This window comes from Scatophagus argus, chromosome 4 (genome assembly GCF_020382885.2).
Source record: "Scatophagus argus isolate fScaArg1 chromosome 4, fScaArg1.pri, whole genome shotgun sequence".
Lineage (NCBI taxonomy): Eukaryota > Metazoa > Chordata > Actinopteri > Scatophagidae > Scatophagus > Scatophagus argus.
In genome coordinates, this window is record NC_058496.1 from 6,853,121 (window position 1) to 6,867,130 (window position 14,010).

General features: G+C 40.3%; 3 protein-coding genes across 3 annotated transcripts; 1 reads left to right on the forward strand and 2 right to left on the reverse strand.

Moving 5' to 3' along the window:
- Positions 1-2,226: 2,226 nt before the first annotated feature.
- LOC124058200 (E3 ubiquitin-protein ligase NEURL3-like) lies at positions 2,227-4,613 on the reverse strand. Its single transcript, XM_046387196.1, has 4 exons — positions 4,464-4,613; positions 3,105-3,608; positions 2,794-2,943; positions 2,227-2,666 (listed from the first exon to the last, which is right to left on the reverse strand). The coding sequence occupies exons 1-4, from the start codon at positions 4,552-4,554 to the stop codon at positions 2,503-2,505; spliced, it is 909 nt and encodes a 302-aa protein (XP_046243152.1). The 5' UTR covers positions 4,555-4,613; the 3' UTR covers positions 2,227-2,502.
- Positions 4,614-5,615: 1,002 nt separating this feature from the next.
- LOC124058201 (E3 ubiquitin-protein ligase NEURL3-like) lies at positions 5,616-8,211 on the reverse strand. Its single transcript, XM_046387198.1, has 4 exons — positions 8,062-8,211; positions 6,662-7,159; positions 6,351-6,500; positions 5,616-6,223 (listed from the first exon to the last, which is right to left on the reverse strand). The coding sequence occupies exons 1-4, from the start codon at positions 8,150-8,152 to the stop codon at positions 6,060-6,062; spliced, it is 903 nt and encodes a 300-aa protein (XP_046243154.1). The 5' UTR covers positions 8,153-8,211; the 3' UTR covers positions 5,616-6,059.
- Positions 8,212-10,511: 2,300 nt separating this feature from the next.
- nkx6.3 (NK6 homeobox 3) lies at positions 10,512-13,289 on the forward strand. Its single transcript, XM_046387201.1, has 3 exons — positions 10,512-11,600; positions 12,253-12,422; positions 12,814-13,289. The coding sequence occupies exons 1-3, from the start codon at positions 11,186-11,188 to the stop codon at positions 13,042-13,044; spliced, it is 816 nt and encodes a 271-aa protein (XP_046243157.1). The 5' UTR covers positions 10,512-11,185; the 3' UTR covers positions 13,045-13,289.
- The last annotated feature ends 721 nt before the right edge of the window (positions 13,290-14,010 follow it).

The following is a 14,010-nucleotide window of genomic DNA, read 5'->3' on the forward strand; positions in this document are numbered from 1 at the left end:
TTTTTTTAAATTTAATTTTAATTTTATTATTTTTTTCTTTAAATTAAAATTTTTTATTTACCTATTTTTTGGTAGCAGGGACACAAAGAATTTCACTGCACATTGTACCGTGTATGATTGCGTATGTGACAAATAAACCTATCTTGTATCTTGTAAATAATTTGTACCTGTGCATACCTGTCACGGCTGCCAGTGGGTGACTCAGGTGACCCCCTCTTAATAGTTTGACCTTCTTCTGTCTTGTCATGCATCATATACCACATTACTGGAATGCATATGCTTGTTATGCATCCCATGAGGGTTACACTGAAAAACAAAACCTATGTTTGCATTTGAGGCATTTTTCCGGTTCCATCAGGAGGATAAAATCTACAAAATGATCTACATATGCCAAACAAAAGGTGTTCAGTGCCCTTTAACCTACAGGGAGCAAAACAACAAACACAAACACACAAATGAATAATCAACATGTAAAGTTCTCTTAATTTTGGATTTTTTGTAAATACGTGATAAACACATTTGGTGCTGGTGATGCTAATTTCTTGCACCACCTGCCACATTTGATCCTCAGGGTCAAACTACAAAACACCCCGGTTGACTTTTGGTTTAGTTATGTGATGTGATAAAAGATAAGACCTGTGCTGACATTTAAGATGATCCAGTTCTTCAAAAGCTTCAAAACAACATACAGGAAATACCTTACCTCTACCATACCTTATTGCTGAAACTTATCAAGTAAAAACTTATACCAGTGATGGCCCCTAATGAGCACCTCAGTTCAACCCATAGTATTAGTTTAATGTACAGCAGCCCATCGTGCTTCAAATATGTCACTGAAATCCATATCCACTCGTTTTACAAAACGAGGTTATGTTATATAAGACAAGAACCGTGTTTACATTTGAAATGTTTTTCCAGTTCTATCAGATGAACCAAATCTGTTAAACAATGTACATACATCAGACCAAAGCTGAGATCCAACATCCAACATCCTTTAACCTGCAGGGAGCAAAACAACAGCCATCAGTCACATTTGATCCACAAACTACTAAACACCTTACCCGACTTTTGATTTATCTTTATCTTATCCAGATCTGTTAATAATTTGTTTTGCTCAAATGATATGCAGGATTTACATAGTCAACATAAAACTATAAAATCAGACATGATTGCAAAAACATAATAATGAAACTAAAGCAGACTTTCTACTTTCACATTTGAAGGACACTCTAAAAATACGTCACATGATATGTGTAAAACACTACATTCACATTGAATCAAGAGATGTGAGTTTTATTAATGGATTGAATAATATTGTAATCTTTGTTAAGGTTCCTGGTGCAGCCTGAGCAACGACTGGGGTTCGTCTGCAGTTTATCTGCAGTGTGCACATGAATCTTTGCTTCTGTTTGCAAAGATTCAGGATTTCTGCCATGTGCTGGTGTTTTACTTACTTTCAACACTACAAATCAAGTTTTGTGTCAAGTTTGCTTTTTTCAAAACCATGAATAACATGCTCTAATATTTGAAAAAGACAGTTCATTTCTCACCTTGACAAAACAAACTCTGTTCAAGGCTCACTTGCAAAACAAGCGTGGACTTTGAATACAAGTTGTCAAATTCTTTTATCTAAATCGATAATAATAGTCTTATTTAATAACTGTTGTTGGGGAACAAATATTAACTTTATAAGCTAACAGGTGCAGTTGTTGTAGAAATTTGTATCAGAAACACATAATAATAATGACAGAACGGGAATAGTGTGATACAGATTGCATGTAGGTTAACTCTGAAAGACAAGCTGCACATGTCGCAGAAAGTCTCATAACAGGAAGTCACTAAATGTTACCTCTGTACAAAGTGCAACACAGTAGGTTCCTCTACAACAGAATTATTTTGTGAAATCAATGTCCTCTTTATTCAACCCATAAAGGTTACGTTATAGAAGACAAGACCTGTGCTCACATTTGAGATGTTTTTCCAGTTCTATCAGGAGGACAAAATCTAGAAAGCGAACTTCATACATGAGACGAAAGGTAAGATCCAACATCGGTGCCCTTTCAGCTGATGTGTGATTGCGATAGTCAGTATAAAACTATAAAATCAGATATAGTTGTAAAAACATGCAATAATGAAACTAAAGCGGACCTAAAGAGGGCACTTTCACTTTTGAAGAAAAACATAACACCAAAATAACACAAAAAAAGAACGACAGAAAAGAGAAGATCAAGGTATATATAATAAAATTTATTTCTACAGCCATATTTTCTCAATCAGACAATTTAAAAACATTCACACAGAACAAAAATCATTTCACAAAAATACATTCAACAACATTTACAATGTCAAAGAGGCAACAAATAGAATATAAAGTTCACATCAGAACTCAGTCTTTCATATCTTACACGTGCTGTACAACATTTACATATACTAGAGTGTTTTCTGGTTTTCTGGAGTCACACAGCAGCGAGGAGCCCCCACAGAGACACACCTCCCCTCCACTCACGGATGTCTGATCTCCTGTCGACACAGAGGACAGACGCCAAAATCATGGATGACCCTGGAGGCGCAGGATCTGCAGAGACACTGGTGGCCGCAAGGCAGAGTGACTCTGACCGTCCTTTCCATGCACACCACACAGCCCATTTCCGTGTCTTCATTTATATCTAAACAGAGAAATCACATGTTTTAAATCAGCACAAACACTCCTGCACCTGAGTTCACAGATTACACCATCTCCCGAAAACGTGCACAACACTGAGATCAGAGTTGGTTGGAAAGACCCCTTCTTACCTGTTGGGACGTCCATGTCAAGACAGGACATGCATCCATCATAGTTTCCATCCAGAGTCAAACTGGATTGGTGCTCAATATCAGGTGAAGTGAGGCGTTTAGGTGCTGGACACGACCGCCTCATGTGAAATGCCTCTCTTTTCTTAGAGCCTGCAGCAAAGAGGAGAGATTTTAAATTGTTTAATCTGTTTATGACAGTCCTGACTTGGCATTTCCTGTGCATGTGAAATGTCCTACACTCAGATTAAGTGAGAAGAAGAAAAACAGGCAGAACCGCAAACAACACTCGGTTGTACAAACTGTAAACTGACCCAGAAGGTAAATGGAGCGCGTCTGTCCGTAGATGTCTATCATGGCCCACAGTGGCTGGCTGATATCCACTCCTCTGAGTAGCTTGTGCTGAAAAGCGTCATTGCCAACACACATGGTCATGGTGCCTCCATGAGAAACCCAGAACTCCAGCTCTGAACCTGCTTGGCAGATAGATTCAGGTACGGGAGCAGCCCAGTGGCTAGGTATGTCAGTGAGGTTTGGGATGGCCATGGGGGCCAGAGGCAGACATCTGGCTGAAGGCGCCACGTTAGTGAAGCCCACACGCAGAGCTCCGTGCCAGTTCGACAAAACTTTCTCCACCCGCAGACGAATCCTCTCCTGGATCTTCACTTCGCGGCTGCTGAACACCAGGCCGTCATTGAACGAGGTCCCCTTCCTCTCTGCCAGTCGACACCCCTCACTCAGGATGACTTTGTTTCCCACAGCGTGACGGTGGAAGGTCAGAGGGCCGAGGCAGGACAGGCTACAACGGTGTGACTCATCTGCAAAGAAACAAAGTCACATTCATCAAACTTGATGCAGAAACCATGTGTGAGTATAATGAATTGTTTTTCACTCCAATCTCTAAGAGATTATATCTGCACAACGATGTACAAGTGTCAGCGACAACAACACACTGGGAAGTTTTGACTCTACCACATGAATGCAGTGTAGTAAACAATAACCAATTAGTCCAGAAACTGAACAGTAACATGGGCAATTTTATCACAATATTATATGATATGAAAAACAATCCTATCTCTTAACATCCCTTTCCTGCTCCTGTACCGTCATATTATGACCACAAAGCAGATGTTAATGTTTCACTTTCACAACAACAATAAAACTGATTCTGATTCCTGTGCAATAACATAGACCAAGTTTCTCTCATCAGTGGTCAGCTGAACAATTCCTGTAAACCATATGGTGTCTACTTATCTCTCCTCCACAGCACGGGTCATAAATCCTTCTATCTTCCTATTTATTTCCACTCCACTCCCTCATTTGTCGACATCCGTATTGTAGCATTTCTAAGCAATAAGAAAAGATCTGAACGACCCGCTTCTGCTCTGTATCTGGTCTGAACTGAAATAATAAAAATAATGATGCACATGAGAAAAACCTGTACTATGAGGAGCTATTTGCACACAAAAGTTGCTTGCCTTTGGCATAAAACTGGGGCAAAAAATCAATTGTCTCTAAAATGTGTATTAGTAAAATCTAAAATTGTAAATTTATCACTTACTTTCAGTATTAGGATTAGTTGAGTAAAATAAGATCAGAACTCACTGACATTTAAAGCAGCATTTTAAATTACAGACCAAGTTCTTTGTAAAGACCAAACATAAATATCTCACCAGAGTTCAGCATGTTGAACAGGCGTATGTTTCTTTTCTTTGTGTCTTGAGAGAAGATGTGCTCACATCTGTGTCTTGGTCCAATTGTCATGCAGGCAGGATCTTAGCAGCCTTTAAAACATGCTCCATGTGGGGACTGACAACACTGACCGAGTGGGGAGGGACTGAGGGAGGAACTAAAGTCTGCAACTCACACCAAAACTATTTCAATTGACAAATAGCATTGGAGATAAGAGAAAGAATACGTATTTTTGATTTTGGAGTGAAATGTGCCTTTAACTTGAGTACAAACAATAACCATTTTGTTCTTTAGTATTATTGGGTTTTGGTAATACATGTGGAATAGCAGGCCAATAAATGACAAGAACAAGAGAAAGGAGCCTGTACAACATAAAGGAAAATGAACCTGTCATACCTGTGATGGCTGCTAACGAGCACCTCATTCCAACCCATAGTATTAATTTGATCTGCTGCAGCTGCCTGTCATGCATCCAGTATGTTACTGGAACCCATATACTCGTTAATGCAACCTATGACGCTTACATTATAAAACACCAGACCTGTGTTCATAGTTGACATGAGTTTTCACCCAGTTCTATCAGGTGGACTAAATCTGGAAAACAATCAACATATATCAGACAAAAGCTGAGATCCAACATCAGCGTCCTTTAACCTGCAGGGAGCAAAACAACAGCCGACAAATAAACTATCAACATGTGAAGCTCTTTCAGTTTGGGATAAAAAAGTAGTGAAAATGTGAATACGTGACAAACATTTGATGCTGATGATGCTAATTCTTTGTACTACCTGCGCTATTACATAACATGATTGCCAAAACATAATAATGAAACTAAAGCAGACTGTACTTTCACATTTGAAGGACGCTCTAAAGATACGTCACATGTCATTCATTTCTGCCATGTGCTGGTGTTGGCGTTACATTTCAAATATTTTCAATAACAAGCTTTAGTTTTGAGCGAGACAGTTCATTCTTGATCTCGTTAAGAGTGGTTGACACAACAATCTCTACCAAATGCATTTTGCTTTGTGAAACTCCATTATTTAAACCAGTTAAGTCCCATTTAGCTGTATGAGGGAACAGGTGCAGACGTTTTAGGAACACACGAGATGAGAACGACAGAAAAGACAAGATCATGGTATATATAATAAAATTTATTTTTGCAGCCATATTTTCTCAGTCAAATAAATAAAAATATTTACAGAGAGCAAAAGGAGTTTTACAAAAATAAAGATTTATGTCATATTTACAACATCAAGGCGATAAAATATACAGTATACAGTATAGTTTCCTCACGTTTTACATGATCAGAAAATACTGCAGCTCAGTTTTCTTCACATCAGAACCTCAGTCTTTCATATCTTACACGTGCTGTACAGCATTTACATATTAAGGAAGAGTTAGTTGAACTACATTTGACAATGTTTCCTGGCTGTGCCGCACTCAGGGACACTGTGGCCACATGGCAAACCTTCCCACGCCAGGCCACCAGGACACATCAGGTACTACTCAGAGTGTTTTCTGGTTAGAGTCACACAGCAGCGAGGAGCCCCCACAGAGACACACCTCTCCTCCACTCACGGATGTCTGATCTCGCATCGACACAGAGGACAGACGCCAAAATCATGGATGACCCTGGAGGCGCAGGATCTGCAGAGACACTGGTGGCCGCAAGGCAAAGTGACTCTGGCCGTCCTTTCCATGCACACCACACAGTCCATTTCCGTGTCTTCATTTACATCTAAACAGAGAAATCACATGTTTTAAATCAGCACAAACACTCCTGCACCTGAGTTCACAGATTACACCATCTCCTGAAAACGTGCACAACACTGAGATCAGAGTTGGTTGGAAAGACCCCTTCTTACCTGTTGGGACGTCCATGTCAAGACAGGACATGCATCCATCATAGTTTCCATCCAGAATCAAACTGGATTGGTGCTCAATATCAGGTGAAGTGAGGCGTTTAGGTGCTGGACACGACCGCCTCATGTGAAATGCCTCTCTTTTCTTAGAGCCTGCAGCAAAGAGGAGAGATTTTAAATTGTTTAATCTGTTTATGACAGTCCTGACTTGGCATTTCCTGTGCATGTGAAATGTCCTACACTCAGATTAAGTGAGAAGAAGAAAAACAGGCAGAACCGCAAACAACACTCGGTTGTACAAACTGTAAACTGACCCAGAAGGTAAATGGAGCGCGTCTGTCCGTAGATGTCTATCATGGCCCACAGTGGCTGGCTGATATCCACTCCTCTGAGTAGCTTGTGCTGAAAAATGTCATTGCCAACATACACGGCACCTCCATGAGAAACCCAGAACTCCAGCTCTGAACCTGCTTGGCAGATAGATTCAGGTATGGGAGCAGCCCAGTGGCTAGGTATGTCAGTGAGGTTTGGGATGGCCATGGGGGCCAGAGGCAGACATCTGGCTGAAGGCGCCACGTTAGTGAAGCCCACACGCAGAGCTCCGTGCCAGTTCGACAAAACTTTCTCCACCCGCAGACGAATCCTCTCCTGGATCTTCACTTCGCGGCTGCTGAACACCAGGCCGTCATTGAACGAGGTCCCCTTCCTCTCTGCCAGTCGACACCCCTCACTCAGGATGACTTTGTTTCCCACAGCGTGACGGTGGAAGGTCAGAGGGCCGAGGCAGGACAGGCCACAACGGTGTGACTCATCTGCAAAGAAACAAAGTCACATTCATCAAACTTGATGCAGAAACCATGTGTGAGTATAATGAATTGTTTTTCACTCCAATCTCTAAGAGATTATATCTGCACAACGATGTACAAGTGTCAGCGACAACAACACACTGGGAAGTTTCACATATGAATGCAGTGTAGTAAACAATAACTTGTACTGCCAATTAGTCCAGAAACTGAACAGTAACATGGGCAATTTTATCACAATATTATATGATATGAAAAACGATCTTATCTCTTAACATCCCTTTCCTGCTCCTGTAGTGTCACATTATGACCACAAAGCAGATGTTAATGTTTCACTTTACAACAACAATAAAACTGATTCTGATTCCTGTGCAATAACATAGACCAAGTTTCTCTCATCAGTGGTCAGCTGAACAATTCCTGTAAACCATATGGTGTCTACTTATCTCTCCTCCACAGCACGGGTCATAAATCCTTCAATCTTCCTATTTATTTCCACTCCACTCCCTCATTTGTTGACATCCGTTTTGTAGCATTTCTAAGTGATAAGAAAAGATCTGAACGACCCGCTTCTGCTCTGTATCTGGTCTGAACTGAAATCTTCACTGTCTTAGTGGAGAGAACAGCAGCATCCATTAGCTCCTGAAAATAATGATGCACATGAGAAAAACCTGAACTATGAAGAGCTATTTGCACACAAAAGTTGCTTGCCTTTGGCATAAAACTGGGGCAAAAAAAATAACAATTGTCTCTAAAATTTGTATTAGTAAAATCTAAAATTGTAAATTTATCACTTACTTTCAGTATTAGGACTTAGTTGAGTAAAATAAGATCAGAACTCACTGACATTTAAAGCAGCATTTTAAATTACAGACCAAGTTCTTTGTAAAGACCAAACATAAATATCTCACCAGAGTTCAGCATGTTGAACAGGCGTATATTTCTTTTCTTTGTGTCTTGAGAGAAGATGTGCTCACATCTGTGTCTTGGTCCAATTGTCATGCAGGCAGGATCTTAGCAGCCTTTAAAACATGCTCCATGTGGGGACTGACAACACAAACAGACCTTGCATCACCAGTAAAGTGAAAGGGGAGGGACTGAGGGCGGAACCAAACTTTGGAAATTTACCAGAGTGGAGTGCACTTCTTTAGAGCAGCCATAAAACCAGACTATAAAGTCCTGGACAACGTGATTTTTGCTCACATGTGGAATAGTATGACAATATTTGTTACCACCATGTGATTGTGTTTTATGCTGAAAGACAAAGGTCATATACGTTTCCGAGCACAATTAATACGCTTGCCTGTATGTAACCTTTGAAGTGTGTGTAATTATTTTTTATGTATCAGTTCACCACACTTGAATGCGTTTACTGTGAATGAGATGCATCTTTTCCCCCTCTTGAGATGTTTGGTAATGATACTGTGCGCACTGTGACCACACTTTGTTACTCAAAGCCAAAATAAATCTGATATTTGAATATATTTGAATGTCCTGTTGCGTTTGTTGTCTTTTCATTAGAGCCACAGGACAGTAGGATCTGAAGGAAATTCAATGCAACATGACCTCCTTTTAGACTACTGTTGCAAAAGTTACCTGGTGTAACCCATCATGGAAAAATACGTCCACCTAAACACTGTATGTCAAGTTCCTCACTGGCTCAGAGATTTCAAGAAATGTCATGTATGATTATGTGATGAGACTAAATAAAGGTTTAACCAGATTCCCGGGTGGTTAATCACACAGAACGGCTTTGCCAACCTCCAAAGTGCGCATACACATACACTTTCATTTTCATTTCTTTTGTCCTCATTGGCTGGTAGTCCTGATCATGTGACAGGATAAAGCCATAAGGGGAAATCCAAAGTGAAATCATCAGGCTTGGAAAGTTACAAGCTCTCCTGCTATGACTAAAAATCACATGGCTTTTCCCCGGAAATCTGGCAGGCAGTGAGTGAAATGTTTGGAAGTGCAGGCATGTATGAAACATATTACAGCTTTAACATTATCTCTTGTAAGTGTATATATGTATAATTTCAAATAATCTTCATGCATTTGTTCTCTTTCCACACACAGGAGTGTTCTCTTTACATGTTGTGGTTTGAAAATTCGGCCAAAAACCGATAGATTATATATAAAAAAACAAATTTTCATAAAACAGTTGCAACAGCATTATGGTTAATCTGGTACAAAGCAAAGCTGAATTTAGTTACAGTTAGTATGTAGTTAGTATAGAACCTCAGCTTCTCTCTTCACACATAATGCTAGTGGATTTGCACATTAAAATGTTCATTTTCATTTGTTCACTCAGTTATGTCAGTTATGTGGTCCAGTAGGCTTGTTGCACGGTTTCACCAGCAGCATCACTGGGGCAGTAATTCTTTTAAAAGCGTTGCAACATATGATGAAACAAAAGGCTGGGAAACTTTCCTAGAATGAGGTCAGTCTTCCTGGAAGCAATAAACCTCCAGAGCTCGAGATTCCCCCAAACTAAATCTGTTACTTGAACTTCATATTTGTGTACTTACACAATATTTCGTTAATGATTGGAATTGAATTTATAAGTATTACAGTAAAGGGAATGTGTTCATGCTTTTATTGCAGAGCCCTACAACAGTTTAGGATGATAAACCTTCAGAAGTCTTACTGCACATTCAGTCCTTCAGTAACTCACATGCACATGGTGTATTGCCACTGCATATGGAAACTGGAAAGGAAAGGGAGGCTGAGTTTTGTTAACTGAGTGAGGTAATATTTTTTTCTTTGTATATATTTTGGGCAATATATTAATGTTTAATAACTTTTTCATTAAGGTCACCTATTTTTTTTAAGTGCATCTTTTCCTGATAACAACGTACCACTTATTTACCATATTTGTGCTTATAGCAAGCCAGCATTCACACATATCAAATCATAAATTTTGTATACTTGCACACTTTACATTCCTGAAAAACTATCATTAGGTTGTTTTCTTTTTTGTTTGTTTTTTTTTGTTTTTAAATGATTCATCTGAGAGGTACTACATTACCAGTAGAAATGTTATTATAATATCAGTCAGGACATTTTATTACATTATTGATCAATTCATTACATTATTGTTTTTTATCACATTTTCAGTCGGGTTGAGTGCAAATTTGTTTATATTTTCAGATGTTATTAATCAAAATTAAATTGGCACATTATTTTGCGTTACATGAATTACAGACGGTTTATGAACTGAATCAGATATGCGATGTATTAACTGACATGCACTGGTACATAAACAGATTTTGTTTTGTCTGGGTTATGTTTCGTACAACAGTATACATTTTCTTATTTTAAAACTACATTTCTCCAGTATTAAAGCTGGGAACCGAGTATCCCTCTTCCTCCTCCTCCTCCTCCTCCTCCTCCTCCTCTGCAGGCTCAGCTCCCTGTGCTCTACCACACTTGGTCAGGCATGGCAGGCCATCAAAAAATCAACTCGTTCCCACTCCACCTGTTCAAAACGCTATTAATCTGCTGCCTTCCAATAAAAGGCTTGGCTTTCAGAGAGGAGCCAATAGGAAAGCATTAAAGCTGTGAGATCCAGGCCAATCCTAGGCTGCATTCTAATGTGGCCTATCTTTATCAAGGTGCCACTCCATTTCCAGATACTGCTTATTTATGATATCTGAGGAGGGAGGCGGCAGGAGGCACATGTCTTTAGGGGAACACTGAAATCTGTGTCCAGAGGGCTCGACGAAGACTTCAGATATGGGATTATCACAGACCACACTGTGGCTGAGAGGAGGTGAAGAGATGCGAGAGTGAAGAGTTTATCTGTTTCTCCGCTGCTTCTGGTGTGGTAGCAACTTTGGCAAACACCAGGGACTTTATTAGAACTGCTATAAGTGCTCATAATTATTTGAATATCTGGGGACGGTGGGTTTGCTCCCAGATCCAGACATCGCCTGTGGGTGATTGAGCTCCTTGTGGGCCCATCAGAGGTCTTGTGCTGCCTGGATCTTATTGGATGTGTAACTGAGACCTGGAGCCAGAGTTACAGAACTCCCCATGGATCCAAACATCCAGGGGTCTTTCCTTTTCAACAACAGCCTGAACCAGTTCTCCTCGGACCTCAAGGCACCAGTGTGCCAGTACTCAGTGCCCAACTCTTTCTATAAGCTCAACCCGGGCCTCAACAGCCAGCTGCAGGCAGGGACTCCTCACGGCATCAGTGACATCCTGAGCCGTTCCATGATGGGCATGGGCTCAACGGGCACCACCACCCTGCTGTCTGGATACTCCACCATGGGGGGGTTCGGCCCCTCCGTCACCAGCACGTCCATGTACTACAACCGAGACTACAACTCCAACCTGGGCGGCTTCTCCAAGCCCGGCGCCGAATGCCCCATGAAAGGTCGCAATGTGAGCTGCTGGGCGGAGAGCAGCTGCAACTGGAGAGGAGGGAGGCAGCAGTGCACCAACAGTGAGTCTAAACACTGCAGGCTGGACTCAGCATCCACACCATCAACACATCACAACTTCCTGCCGTCTGTCTCTGTGGGCTCGTCCCTTAGCGATGGCAGAGGGTCTTTTTGTCTTCAGTGAAAGAGACAAATTTAATCTAATAATATTAAATAAGAAGCACGCTTACATGTATGAATTGGCTAAAACCTTTAGTTTGTGTTGTTCTTATAATTCAATGTGTGCGTTAATGTTTCAAAGGTTGAAGTGTTCATGTGCATTTGAAGATTCATGTCTAGCCACATATAATCTGAAAGAAAGTAGAAAAACAGCAACTTAAGGATGCTGATAACCATGCGTGGCATTTCAAACCTCCGTTCAAATACAATTTCACTTTCATGTAACGTGTGGATGATGCTTTTCACTAATTCTTTTAATTTTTTTCTAAATAATTAATTTCTGTAATATTTGATCTGTATTTAAAAGAATGTGCTGCAGACGATTTCTGGTTAGGACAGGTCTCATTATAAAACAAATACTTCTGTACTTTAGTAGCTTTTTCTTCTAGCTATATTTGACAGTGTGTAAATCTAATCAGATTTAAAAAACATCCAGTGTTTTTTTGTTGTTGTTTTTTTTTCCCTTGAATAATTTTTTATCTTTGATATTTTCAGCTAGCGGTCCTCTCGGGGAGATGTCAGGCAGGAAGAAACACACCAGACCGACATTTAGTGGGCATCAGATATTTGCTCTGGAGAAAACGTTTGAGCAGACAAAGTACTTGGCCGGGCCTGAGAGAGCGAGGCTGGCTTATTCCCTGGGCATGACTGAATCACAAGTCAAGGTAAAGACAGCAGCATTTCTACATTAAAGCTGTTGGAATGATGCTTTTATGTCAGATGGCTTACAACTTTTAATGTGACCTCAAATCTTATTACACCAATGCTATTATGCTTTTCTTTGTTGTTGTTGTTGTTGTTGTTGTATTTTATGCGCCAAACAAAATATACTTAGAAGTGCAGGAATAGAAAATGCAATGGAAGGAAATTCTGAATCTGTGCCTCTTTTGACAAAAGTAGGTGCCAAGTTTTATCAGATGCACATGTCTACATCAGGGATGATTTTCATGTCTCTGTTTCACAATGTATGTAAACAAGATGCACGTGTCAAGAAGAACGAGTTCATCCATCACGCCCACAAACAGTAACACAACTCCTCCCACGCGTCGTGTTTAGGTGTGGTTTCAGAACCGACGCACCAAGTGGAGGAAGAAGAGCGCCTCAGAGCCGAGCTCCACGCAGGCCAGCCACGCGGGGCAGAGCGGGGAGGCCTCGGACAACGAGGTGGAGGACGAGGAGTACAACAAGCCCCTGGACCCCGACTCCGACGACGATAAGATCCGACTGCTGCTGCGCAAACACCGCAGGGCTTTCTCCGTGCTGCGCCTCGGGCCACACCACGTCTGACTGACCTTACGCACACACGCACGCACACGCTTCCCAGCAGCCCTGCATGCTCCAATAAAAGTTTTGAATCCAAAGTTTAATGAATACGCATTTAAGCATGTTTAGATCACCAAACAGAAGAGCATCGAAGGGTTCAGGCTGTAACAATAAGCTGAAAAAGACGTTTACTTTTATAATTTACTGAAAGAAATGACCTCTGGTCTGTTTCATGTTACACACACAAAGTTTTGGAAGAAAATTACAATTAAAAAAAATATACTGCATGATGCTATTGGTAATACTAAAAATAAAAAAACAGAATGAATGAAGTTATTCATGTGCTCTTTTTGAACAGTTGAAGCTGTCTGTGATTATCTTGTGCTTATCTGAATTTCAGAATGAAAGCTGAAAACATTAAAGGCAAAGGCAAACGTTTTACAATCAGAAGATGAACTGATACATCTGTTATTTTCAATGTAGTTTGTTTTAAATAATATAATTTCACATTTACTGTTACGGGCACTAAATGTCACATTTTGGGTTTTTGTGCTGATGAACCACATGCCTAAAAAAACTCTGAAATACAGTTTAAAAGGCAAGATTACATTTTTATTTATACGAAATCAGTCCAGAGAAAGGAGTGTGTAAGTGTGTTAAAAGGTAGCCTAATGGAAACATAAGTATGATAATCCAGATAAATCCTTAAACTAAACGTTGACTTTTTATTGTTGGCTGTTCTTACTTTTGAAATATTTAGGTGGACCATGTAAAGAAAAACACCTGAAACGTTGCACAATAAATTATTATCAATTCATTTCTCAAACTTGGTGGTAAACTGACTTGTCTGCTTTTAAATGAGACGTCAAACTCAAAAGTACATTATCTGGCTGCCGAGCTGCAATTGAAAAGGCACAAACACTGAAGAGAAGTGCAAAGGTCAAAGGTCCAAATTTGTGTGATTTGCTGGTGCAGTAGGGCTTAATGGAG

Coding starts and splice junctions, on each gene's coding strand:
- LOC124058200 (XM_046387196.1), bottom strand. CDS start 4,554: ATGACAATTGGACCAAGACACAGATGTGAGCACATCTTCTCTCAAGAC. Junction 3,609..4,463: donor GTTCAACATGCTGAACTCTG/GTGAGATATTTA, acceptor GTTTCTTTGCAG/ATGAGTCACACCGTTGTAGC. Junction 2,667..2,793: donor TGACATGGACGTCCCAACAG/GTAAGAAGGGGT, acceptor TTCTCTGTTTAG/ATATAAATGAAGACACGGAA.
- LOC124058201 (XM_046387198.1), bottom strand. CDS start 8,152: ATGACAATTGGACCAAGACACAGATGTGAGCACATCTTCTCTCAAGAC. Junction 7,160..8,061: donor GTTCAACATGCTGAACTCTG/GTGAGATATTTA, acceptor GTTTCTTTGCAG/ATGAGTCACACCGTTGTGGC. Junction 6,224..6,350: donor TGACATGGACGTCCCAACAG/GTAAGAAGGGGT, acceptor TTCTCTGTTTAG/ATGTAAATGAAGACACGGAA.
- nkx6.3 (XM_046387201.1), top strand. CDS start 11,186: ATGGATCCAAACATCCAGGGGTCTTTCCTTTTCAACAACAGCCTGAAC. Junction 11,601..12,252: donor GAGGCAGCAGTGCACCAACA/GTGAGTCTAAAC, acceptor TGATATTTTCAG/CTAGCGGTCCTCTCGGGGAG. Junction 12,423..12,813: donor TGACTGAATCACAAGTCAAG/GTAAAGACAGCA, acceptor CGTCGTGTTTAG/GTGTGGTTTCAGAACCGACG.